The 12,316-nt window shown below is 35.8% G+C and overlaps 1 protein-coding gene and 2 non-coding genes across 3 annotated transcripts in view; all 3 read right to left on the bottom strand.

The window, feature by feature from the left end:
* Positions 1-2,141: 2,141 nt before the first annotated feature.
* LOC146584039 (PABIR family member 2-like) overlaps positions 2,142-12,316 on the bottom strand; it is a 13,715-nt gene continuing 3,540 nt past the window's right edge. The window contains exons 3-11 of the mRNA XM_085325524.1: positions 11,973-12,304; positions 10,596-10,652; positions 10,299-10,342; positions 10,162-10,216; positions 9,833-9,934; positions 8,438-8,526; positions 7,822-7,886; positions 5,439-5,535; positions 2,142-4,130 (exon numbers count right to left, since the gene is read on the bottom strand). Of these exons, the coding sequence (XP_085181650.1) occupies positions 3,980-4,130; positions 5,439-5,535; positions 7,822-7,886; positions 8,438-8,526; positions 9,833-9,934; positions 10,162-10,216; positions 10,299-10,342; positions 10,596-10,652; positions 11,973-12,304 (992 nt within the window). The 3' untranslated portion in view covers positions 2,142-3,979. The remainder of the gene's footprint in view (positions 4,131-5,438; positions 5,536-7,821; positions 7,887-8,437; positions 8,527-9,832; positions 9,935-10,161; positions 10,217-10,298; positions 10,343-10,595; positions 10,653-11,972; positions 12,305-12,316) is intronic.
* Positions 4,216-4,354, bottom strand: LOC146584041 (small nucleolar RNA U109). The gene has a single exon (XR_014898288.1). It is a non-coding gene; the product is annotated as a small nucleolar RNA U109 (small nucleolar RNA).
* Positions 4,458-4,587, bottom strand: LOC146584040 (small nucleolar RNA U109). The gene has a single exon (XR_014898289.1). It is a non-coding gene; the product is annotated as a small nucleolar RNA U109 (small nucleolar RNA).

Genomic DNA, 12,316 nt, shown 5'->3' with positions numbered 1-12,316 from the left:
AAACATTGAATGGTAGTCAAGTCTCTCTGTACTTACTATGGACTGTTGCCATTTATATAATAGTCTTGGAATACAAGAGGCAGTTTGTATAGCTGCAGAAATATTTCTTGGCCTTTACTCCAAAAAAGCAAATGAAACAGTCCTATGACTTCATGAAATATTTGAAACAATATTAATGCAAAGCTTTTTTATTATGAAGTTACCAAGAAGATTGTATGCGGATGAAATTGCTCCAGGAAAAACAAATTCACATCTTTGTCGTCACACAATGTATTAGTAGGGTCTACAGATAAGAATGTGGGCAATTAGGAAAAAAGTTCAAGACTAGTCAATTCTGGCACACAAACACAGCAAGAGTCCCAAATCCACCTAAGTTCAAATTAATTTCTGCATACAGCCTGCAACATAGTTCTGTCCAGATAAATCTGCCAGATTGAAGCCTTACATTTAAAATTCTAGCATTTAAAAATGCTGAGTGCTTTTATCATGACTTCAAAAAATTCCACTTTATTGTTTCTATACACATTATATTTTTCCTTGTGCATTTCAAGACAGAGCTTCCCAATAAAATCTGCAGGACTCAGATTTACCTCCTTATCCTCTGACAGTTTAATTACTTTCTTTGTAGGAGAACATATTTAATCACATACAGTCAGAAAAACAGCCTCTTAAATATAGGCTTTTGGGCCCACRATCTCCAATTTGAAATTCAATGAATTAGAATGAAACATGCACACYGCGATCCATTTCCTGATTCAGAACACTTGATATTATCAAAACAAAGAATTCCACAGCTGACATGCACTTTTTTTGGTTTTCTAAACTACTGATAAAATCCTGCCAGCATTTTAAGCTTGCTAAATGAGGGTTCGGTATACTTAYGGTATGATCAAAAGGCAGTGCTAGTCAATGAGCCAAGCAAAGACTGACGAGATAATACTGTACTAATTAGCATACTAAAAATAGTCTATGTAAAACGCYGCTTGAATTACACTGGTTATTTGCAAATACTTTTTCTTCTCAATAGTTACGGTACTAAAGGTAAGCCATCTCTAGGGTTTCTCAGCAATTCTCATCAAAAATGCACTGAATAGCCCCCAACTTCTAAAATGAAAAAAAAAAAAATAGGAGGAGAGAAATTCTCAGACACCCATCATGGCAATTCAGTACAAATAAGTCTGGTGAAGTTAAAAACAAACAGAAAGCCCCAGAGACTGCATTCAAAGTGTCTGCGGTTATCTATTAAGAGTTGACTAGCAGCACCAGCTGGTGTTCTTACCCAAACTGATAGCTAATTCACTACAGCCAAGACAGTTAATAAATCCAGAAGTTGTAACTGTTAGTCAGTTTTAGTCAGAGTATGCTGTGCTAACCTTTACACTGCAATAAAGATTGATTCTGTAAACAGCAACAACTCACATGCAGTTAAGTGCAAGCACCAGCTGTTAGAATATTAGAAAACTATGTATGTCCAGCTTTAAAATGAACAAGTGGTGTTACAGCTGTGTGAAAGATTTCGGTCTTAAAATGATCTATTACAATTACACARTGACATTCATTCTGAAACAACAGATACAGTATGTGTGTATATAGATATATTTTATAAAAGAGTAATGTCTTCTGAAGTGTGAAGACTAGTCAGAACATTAAAAAAGTGCTGTAACAAGAGTGATAGTTGTGCGTTTGCTTTATGAAGCTTACATTCTAAAGTTTACAAAGGCCAGCACTTATATAAGACTCTCCACCGACAAATAAATCTAGAATTCATCAATTGTACAGATAAGTCAGCCAAAAATAAGCAGTAACTACGCTATTCTCAGTTTTAAGAATGCATGCAACAGGTTTGCCCCTTCTGCCACCCCTGGTTCAGATTTCTAACTCACAGTACCAATAGATGCATGGTATAATAAAACTTGGGCAGAAATAACATGTTGAATTTTATCACAGACTATTTATCAGCACTTTGCAAATGTAAAAGTAGCTTTCTTTCAGCATCAAGGCGGCAGAGAAAATACAAGCATGAATAAAAAAATTAAGCTATTTAAGACATCAAAAATTCAAGAAATAGCACTGTGCATATACAAATAAAATTAACATTCAATACTGTAGAGCTCATTTAAAAATGGCACCAATGGACAATATTTTTACAATATGCACATTTATTTSAGGTGGGGAACTAATGCTCCACAGAAGAAAATGATAATACAAATGAAAGTGCCATTGTTGGCCCATTATGGTACTACTTACAATGTAATGGAAACACTTTAAAAAATAATATGGTATGTACATGTCTTCTGGAAACTAAACAGCTTTTTCAGAACAGAAAAACAAACTATGGTTCACTCCCTCCCCTTTTTAGCCAGACAGTATTGCCAGAGACTGTGCTCACTTTTAAAGCACATAATCTTACTTTAAATTCAGTGCTATTTTCTTTCAAAAAAGATCAGAAGTTGTACTTTTAGATAACAAAAGCATTTATGTTACTTACAAACATTCAAGAATGGAAGCTTATGATTCTGGCAGACAACGTTGCGTATTAAATACAAACCAGCCAGCAATTACTGAACATAAAAAACTTATTCAATCATAAAAAAATACTATAATTCATCACCACAGACTTTTTACATAGTTATAAATAATAAATAGCATAACACAGTAGATTACAAATGGATTTATTTTGCCCCGTTAAGTCTTTTTAAAAAGTAAAATATCTATTGTCTTACCTTAGACTGACCAAGGTACTGTATCAAGACTGCCCATASCTTGAATGTAACTCCTTACCCAGACAATTTGCAGAGCTAGTATGCAATCCAAACTTCCAAGTCTTTCCTTAGAAATCAAATGTTCATTTAGTTGCTTGCCCTGCTCATGACAAAGGCATAAACGCTGTATACAGCAGCTTCAAAAGGTATTACATAGGCTGCCACCTCACAGCATGGTTGGGACTGCCACAGCACCTTGCAACGGAGCATACGTGTTGGAGAGAAACACTAAGGAAAGTAGCACTGATGACAGATTCTGGTAAGCTCTCTATAAACAAGCTGTACACAAAGGATTTTTCCCACCCACCCCTCAGGTTTACATTCCATAATTTTTGTAACAATGTCCCCTAAGGCACAAAAATACCTGTGACCTCAATGCCACAGGAGACATTGATGGTGCCATACACGTTCTCCTACACAGTAGTTTCAATAACTTAGTTATTTGCACTGCATGTCTTAGATCGAGGCATGGATTAATTTTTCTTGGCCAAATGCTTCTGAAAATTGACCATATTCCATATAATCTGTAGGATGAAGGGTCTGGAGAGAAAACTATGCAGCTTTTTAATCATTTTCATASAGTATTGTTAATTCTTCAACTAATGGCAGAAGTACCAGTCACTTTTTTTTCCTTTTTTTAAATGCAGTAGAGTGAGATTTCCAGACCAATAGTGGTCTTCTCTATTAAAAGAAATGACTGGTGCAATAGGGATAATAATAATAATAATTTCCCCCCCACTTCTGCAAGAGAATCTGAGGCTAGTTTTTGGAGAAAAAAAATAAAAAAGGTATTTTTACTTAATAGAAGTGCCAGAGAATAAGTTAATATTTTCAAATCCTTCTGAACCACATTATTTCCCTAGACATAGTGACCACAATAGTGATAGAAGTTTTTTTCTAAAAATTGCAACACTAATAGGTAGACACCTATCTTGGAATCAAAAGTGTATGCAAGTTCTCGAAAGCAAAAAAGTTAGTATAATCTGAGCAGACACCTTGCTTATAAAATAAATTCTCAAAAAATCAGACATTAATATGGTCTAACATGTCCATTAAATGGATAAATCAAAATCACTGGAAAGTTGCCAAGGATTACAATAATTTTTCCATTTAATATTAATCCTCGTGTTAATGGTTCAAGGATCAGAGTTCGTTTCTCTGTACGAGTGTACAGTAAGGAAACAGCACAGCCAAACACTGACTCAGAACTGATTAAGTCACTTAGGTGAGAGATCATCCATCAAGATGAATGAAGAGCATGAGTTTGAGCATGTTACTGGAGACTCTGTGGTTATGCTGCCTTTAGTCAGTGAATCAGAGGAAGAGCCAACACTGCTGCTACTCCCATCAAGAATATCTGAAGACAGGCTAGGGAAGAAGAAAAATGGTTATTAAATAACTTGGGCACTATGACTTTGTATACCAAGTTAATGAAGTTTCTCCATTGTAAAAGAGATGTAGGAGACATATACTACCACTCAGTCTTTACTGCAAGACTGGCAGCCCTGAAGACTCCTTGTTTTCTGTAGCATGTTATATATATATTCATGCTCCTTAAGGGAATGAGGAGCAGAATGACTTTTAACATGCAGACTAAATTAAGACTCTGACTTCAATCAGTTATAGAAAAGAGGTGATAACTAAAGAGAACAAACTTTTGTATACAAAGTTAATGAACTTTGTCCACTGTAGAAGAGATGTAGGAGACATATACTACCACTCAGTCTTTACTGCAAGACTGGCAGCCCTGAAGACTCCTTGTTTTCTGTAGCATGTTATATATATATATATATATATATATATATATATATATATGTACATATATGTATGTATATATGTATATGTATTCACACTCCTTAATGGAATGAGGAGCAGAATGATCTTTTTTAAAACATGCAGAATGAACTAAGACTAACTTTAATCAGTCATAGAAAAGAGGTAATAACGAACGAGAGCAGAACTGTAAAAGGTTATAGGAAAGAAACAACAAGTCTATTCAGCAACGCAGCAGAGATGTCATTAATTAGCAGGCTTGTTCTTTAATATTACACTATTCAGAGTAAAATACTGAAATGTGTTTTTCCTTTGTATACAAAGAATTAATCTGTTTGCATTCTGAAGTCTTGATATATATAATTCCAGAGGACATGTAAATTGATACTTCAAAATTTAGCCAGAAGCAACATGGAAAAAACACTTCTAGGAGGTTCTAGTTCTGTAGGTTAGCTGAAATTACGGTATACAACGTTGGTATTTTAGAATACTTTCACTTCTTTTAACACAAAGAAGTAGTCAGCTTATGATTACAAAAAGGAGACTGAGTAACACTAAACATCTTAAACGTATCAAGAAGAACTATGCAACTGAGTCAAGAGATACTATATGACCACTGCCTACACCACACTGAACTGATGAGGCATCTTTTATGCAAAGTAACTTTGCTTATGAACCAATTATTCATTATATAAGTTCTGAAACAAAATCTAGGCTCAATCTGCTCAGGAGGAATTGATTGAACAAGCACGAATATTGTTACACTACATTATCAAAAACAGTAGTTCCTAGTAAAATGTACACGCAAGCTATACACAAAAAAATATTTCTGGAAAAACAAGAAAGCTTGTGACAGATCTATATTCTCTGTTTTGGCATTTCAGGGCATATAAAATATTTTACCATGAACTGAGATCTGTCAGATGTGTAACATCTGGAGAAAGCATGTTGGTTGTTCCTTGAAAAAGTCTCTTTGGCTGACTTTCAGTTTCCATTTCACCTAAGGAAAATAGTGCAAATAGACAAATATCAAATGGATGTTCTAGAGACCCAAGTGAATTTGACTATTTTGAGATGTTTGTCCATAATAGAGCAAGGCTGCATTTATAACATAAGGTCTCTAGTTCAGCCAACTGAGCACTTGGGTGAGGCATGTTAACTCGATGCTAGCCATTGTTTCATCATCCAGTCCATCCTTAACTGTTGCTTCAGCAGTATCTGAAGGACTAAAATAGTCAAAGAAAACAGGCACTTGCTACTTAGAGTACAATCAGATAATATGAACTAAAGCCAGTTAACTACTGTGACTTAAGTTCAGGCAGCAGCTAAGACAAATGACATAAGACAAAACATGGAATTTAAAATTTAGTGATAATTACAAAAATAGAAACATCAGCTTTGTATATGATTTTACCCTCCTGAACACAGCAAACACTCATGTGCACGTACAAGTTTGCATAAAAGCTGAATGTAAAAATTTAGCCTGTGTATGCATTTTTACCTATTCATCATGATTACAGGTATAAAGTCTGATCCATTTACTGACATTAAAAGATTCAAACATGAGTGGGAGAATTCATCTAATCTGTTTTGTATAACCTGCCCTGAGAATGCTACCTAGCTTCTTATTAGCTTCTGTACAACACATCATGAACTTGTCAAGAATAAGATTAAAAGAAAATCCTCTCAGCTACAATATATTTTGTTTTTGTTGTCAGACTAAAAATTAATCAAATAATTTTCCTGGCTTTTTACCCACACTTTGCAGCAGTTGTCGTCAGTTAAAAACTGATGAAGGCTAAGTATTACAGTAAAACAGGATATCTGAACATTTAATGAAAGAATTGTACTACCACTCATTTTATACAAGACTGATGATCTCCCCAAATTTATTTCCTGTAGCATGCAAGGATACATTCCCTTCTTTGAAGGAAAGGAAGGATGGCTTCCACCAGGCACAATAGGGAGGGAAAATACAAAATCACATATATATATATATATATATGAAGTACTTAGTCTTGCAAAAAAAGAGGCAATTCTTCAATTACTTGAAATTTCCCAAAGACAAAGCTGCACTGCTACAATGGACTGCACATTCTACTAGTATTAATTCTCTATAACAGCGAAATGCTCTTAAATACATTGTTTTTTTCCCTTCACATTGATTATTTCAATTTGTCACCATGTCATATTTGTAGAATATGAACCATGAAGTTGCTGCTAAAATCGAGGAAATGACAGATTGTGTGTTTAGAAAATGAAATTAGGTAAATTTAAATGGATCAGATGTTTTAAGGTCAGGTAACTTTTTAAAATTGTTTGGTGTATCAAGTAAAAGACAAACTCATACCACCACTTTGTAAAACATGTTCCACAAGAGCACAAGCATAAGATAAGGGAAGTCTCAGAGTATGAATATCTGTTCTCTATTGATCATTGAGGTGATACACTTGTCCAGTTTCTAATGCCTCTAAAATTCACAGAATAACAACAGCCAAGAGAGAAGTGACATCTCCAAAAAGCCATCTTTCCTCCTATCAATCCATTGTTAAGTAACAGTGTTCAATGCACAAGACAAGCAGTCAGACTTAAGAAAAATACAAAATGCCCAGCAGCTTTTCTCAAAGGCTAAACCATAAACATACATCTCATAAAATAAAAAAAAAAACATGCTTTTGGTCCATTCTAGAATGCTTGAGTCAGGGTAGGGGGGGAGTATCGAGAGAGGCATGTTTTCAGATATTTTACAGTTCTATTATGAAGACTTGTTCTAGGATGTATTTTGAATATTCTTAACACTGAGTACTTCCACGAACTAACATACTTTCCCCCCTCCAAAACAAAACAAAAAATCYACAACACTGATCTATTCCATTTCTCTAATTCTCCCACACWCACCTTCTGAACTTTCAGAATTAAAAACAAACATTTGCTACTAAGTTTAGAAGGTACTGCATGATAAGCAGCATTCCTAGAATGATCTGAAGGGTGTGCACTCTACAGTGGTACTCTTCAGAATGTCACAGCTTACAAATATTCATAAACATTTAGTTTTAAAAGGATTACAGTGTGCCTCTTAAGCAGTAGCTGCCTTAAAGGTTTTTCATTCTTATAATATAAAGCAGCTAATTTAAAATATATCTAGAAGTTAGGATCAGCAAATTTCAGCTCACAATGCACTCACACCTACGATATTTATGAGACAATACAAAAACAAAGAAAGAGAAAACATTTAGCTTCAGAACTACGTCCACGTTAAAAGATCTGATAACATGAATACACATACCTTTTCTTTTAATGGGGCCAAGAACACTGGGCCTGATACAGTTGATCGGACTTTGACTCCTCCTGCTAAAGAGACAGTACTGATAGTAAGGTCTATAAAATTTCCAAATTTGAACATCATACCTGATATCAAATCAACATAACCTATCACAGGAAATGCTCTTTAAAATTATTCCAGTACACCTGGAATGTTTGGATATCTGAATATTCTGATAAACAAGGAAGTGTTGCCTAYGAGAGCAAACTGCCTGCTGTACAAATCTGTAGTAGACTTCCAGAGTTTTCTGCATAGCACATCACATTCTCACTTAAATCTACTTCTAAACTGGGTAATATGTATATAATTTTGATACAAACTTAATGAAATTTGTCAGCATGTTATCTGAAACACCCAAATATTCCCCAAAGTCTATTTTAAAGTTGACACAGACTATTAAAACACATCCACAGGAAGTTACCATTGGTAAAATTTGAACTTTCAGAGTATTTTCATGGGGCAATATCTCTCTTGATAAAGTGAAATATCTTTTAATGTCTAAATATCAACTCTAACTAATCTTTGTGCTAGCCTTGGAATTCAAGCCAATGAATTCCTGTTACTCTGAGAAGTAACTTACCTGGAGAATCGCCTTGTTGGACTGGGAATAGGACTTGGAGGTAACCCATTACTACTCACAAACATTTGCAGTGATGGTGAAAAACATTGCTGCAGAAAAAATCACATTAAGATGCTTCAGAATTTCCTTTTAAATACTCTAGGGTTCCCTCCCCACCCCTTCAGAACACCCCCAATTAAAGAAAACCTAGTAACAAAATAAGGCAAAGATGATCAAACACTATCTTAGAGGCATTAAAATTGAACTTACAGAAATATATTGGCTAAAGCAATACTACTCACATTAACCTTAAATTCACAAACCCATGAAAACAGAAGTTGAAATAGATACCATTTTCTAAATGCAACAGCTGTTTCAGTTCTTCCTATTACATTTAGAGAGTAGTGGTACTGTACTCGGGACTTATCTTTTTACAATACATCCGTTAAAAAGAGTAAAAGTTTACTCAGAATATATCTGATCCGAAAGTTTAACACAATCTACCAGAGTAGAATAGAATATTCCACTCTGTGCTCCTGAAACCAATTTGAGCTTAGTCCATGAATGCTCATAGCTAAGTAGAAAACCTGATACAAACATTTTCGTACTACTGCTTTACAGCTGCAATTCTAGAAGTACAGGGCCAGTTCCCAGCAGTACAGCATAATACTAAGATTGGATTTACACAGCACTAGCACGTGGCTGCTCTATGCATCAACCAAAATACTGGTAGAGCCATGCAACGATACAGTAGCACTATAAAAGCAAAACTGCAAAAGAGCATGAAATAAGGTCAAGAAGACTGTTCTCAAACAGTTGTCAGTTTCTCTGTGTTACATTTCAGTTCTTCAGTTGTAACCRAAAAAAAGCAGATCTTTATCTGAAGTCCACCTCTTTCAGTTTTCCAGCTCCACCAATCTTCAGTGCAAATTTACCACGCTCAAATGTGAAGTCTTCTTTTACAACAACTTTACGCCCCTTTTTCATATCCAGTGGACACATTTCCACCGTCATCATATAGGTCTGCAGCATCTTGTCTTTACCTATTCTCTTCTCTCCACATTTGGTACATTAAGATCTTGATGCTTCTTCCACAGCATCACCTCAACTTATGCAACTCACATCCTCATCCGAGTACTACAGTGACCTTAGAACCAGAACTCGAACCCTCCAAAATACCGCACAAAATCCAGCAAACCCTGAACATGGCAGATGAACTAGCACAGTGCTTAAACCTTGCAGGCTCTAAGGCAACAACTAACGTTAAAAGCCAAGAAAATGTGAACTTTAGTTGTTAAGCTTTTTTTTTTTTTTAATATAATGTCAAACAATTTGTCAAGTTTCATCTGTCCTCACAGTTTACATTAATCTACAATTCTAAAACATGTTCTCCTTTTGGCATTTCATTTATCCTACCTTTCCTATTCCTCTTGTAGGTGAGGGTGCAGGCGAAACGGGAATGAAGTCTATTCTCTTTGGAGAGGAAGATTTCTCAGACTTGTCCAAGTCATTGTCGCTCTGTAAATACAAAAATTTCAGATTTAACAGTGACACAGGATGTGTCACTTAGAATCCAAGCCACAACTTTATGATGGAAAGTTACTAGGTCAAATGCACAAAAGAGCTAAATCAGATGACCTTAAGACTTTCTTAAACTATTTCCACAGTTACCACCTCTCTTTTCCTTAAATTCATCAGTTGAGGTAGAAGTGGAATTACAAATGAAACATCTATAAGGAGATTACCAGGCTCAAGCTTTCCTCCCATGACTGGCTTATCTGCATTGCTGTTTGCACTTCCCTAGAATAAAAGAAAAATCTCATCAGTAGCCACAAAAAGGGTACCTCTGGCTACTTTATCATCTTGTTTCAATAATACTCACCTTTCATGTGCTGTTTCCCTGTTCATTAAATCCACTCCTTCCTCCTGCAAGATAGAGATGTTTTAAGTTTCTCCAAGACATATGGCCCAGAAGTGCTTAGAATAACACCTCTAGTTCAATAATTTGCCTTTAGAATTGAAATTTGAATAGTAGGAGCACTCCAGAAGGACAATGATACAAGCCCACTCACCATTTCCCTTTAATAAAAATGAATACTTTCACATTACAGAAGCACTTATATAAATATTGAAGCACTTATTGGTGTTACTAAAATATACAGTTAAAAACTATACTTACCCTTCTGATCTGATGAAGTCGGCTACTAGGAATACGAATAGGAGATGATGACAGCAGCTGAAAAAAATGTCAGCTGCCATGTTTAAATCACAAAAAAAAAATCAATGGCTTGCACACATCCTATTTATTATCAGCCTTAGTTCATCAACTGTACAACTACATGTGGATGACTCAATGTTGCAACAAGAAAACACTGATCTGCACAAGAAAAGACTAGTCCTACTACTTACAAATTCATGCTACCAGTCAGCAAGTGTCACAGATCTCAGACTTTTAAGCAGACACTGCTTAGTTCCTCAAAYGCAAGAATACCTATGTATGTTATTATGAAAAGTGAGATACTATGAATGAAACTAAGAACATTATGTAATTTAATCCTCTAATACCAAGAATAAGACAGACTCCAGTATTAGTTTTTTCAAACAGCTAGTTTATAGAAAAGAAGAAAAATCTCAGCGTCTCAGCTTCATCTTGAACATCATTCCCCAGAACTTTATTTTGCAATAGCATAGTATTTTATGCATCTAATCCCTCTAAAACTTTGGCTACTGCCATATATGAATGGGCTAATGCTCCCCACTCAAAATATAATGCGTCCACTGTGACATCTACTGTTTCAACCTCTAAAATTTCAGGTACAATATTTCTTAAAAAATAAGTTAACAAACACTTGGAGCTAAAATTCCATCCCACTATCTCTGAATAAAACAGAATGCATGTTGCTTCTCTGTCTTCCACAGCTTTATGTTCTACAGGTTTTGAGAAGTAAAGCTTAATCTTCACTACCTTTAGTGGGAAAGAGCAGAGAGGTCCCTGAGTTGACAATAAGTAAAGAAAGAAAAGAAGTGGAACATCTCCAAAAAGTTAATTAACTGCAGTACTCTACCCTGACAGTCTTACAGAATAAGGGCAAGAGTATCACGCAGCATATAAATTACTCTTCTTCATGTGATGCTTGGATGTTTCGCATTCAGCATTTTGCAAAAAGAGAGTGTCTGTCAAAAAAAAATCTTCAAAAAAAAATTGTGACTCTATTTTTTACATTTTTGCTAAAGATTAAACCAGCAATTCACAACTTTCAATTGTGTTTTCACTTCCAACCCATGCTCAGATTGCATATTATGTTTAAGACTGCACTTAATACTAGGATTCTAAAGTAGCTTCATTCACATTTTCCTTCTTGGTTGATAATACATTTAATGTGCAAGTTTATTTTATATGCAAATTGTGGTTACAGGTAGAAAAAAATACATGACATTCTGTAGTCTGGAAGCTTGCTAGGATGTTTAGTGCAAACAGAAATCAAGCTTAACTTCGTTTCTCTAAATCAATTACTACTACTTAGGTGTAAACAAAGACATGCTCACGAGTCCTTACCATACTGTGACGGCTCATAACTGTTGTACTGTTCCGGCGTGTTCGCAACACATAAGGCTGAAAAACCTGTGAGTTGTCACTGGAAAAAAAAACAAAAGTTTTGTCTAAGAGTGTGTGTTTAAGGAGTGCTGTAGTTAAGTATGCACAGCATCGTGCTACACTGCGAATCGCCACGGCTCGCAAGACACGCGTTTTATCGCGGTAAGAAACCGCTTTGGCTGCGGAGCCCCGCAAGCGCCTTCCCGCGCCGCCCCGCTCGGCGGGGGCCGCCGGCTCCCCCCGCGCTCCGAGCGCCGCGTTCCGGCGGCCTGCGCCACGCAGCAGCCCGCGGCCTGCGCCCGGCG

This window comes from Rhea americana, unplaced genomic scaffold, assembly GCF_003343005.1.
Source record: "Rhea americana isolate MKP2758 unplaced genomic scaffold, rheAme1 scaffold_98, whole genome shotgun sequence".
NCBI classification, from domain to species: domain Eukaryota; kingdom Metazoa; phylum Chordata; class Aves; order Rheiformes; family Rheidae; genus Rhea; species Rhea americana.
Note: the sequence above shows the minus strand (reverse complement) of the source record. Positions and strands in the feature narration are given on the sequence as shown.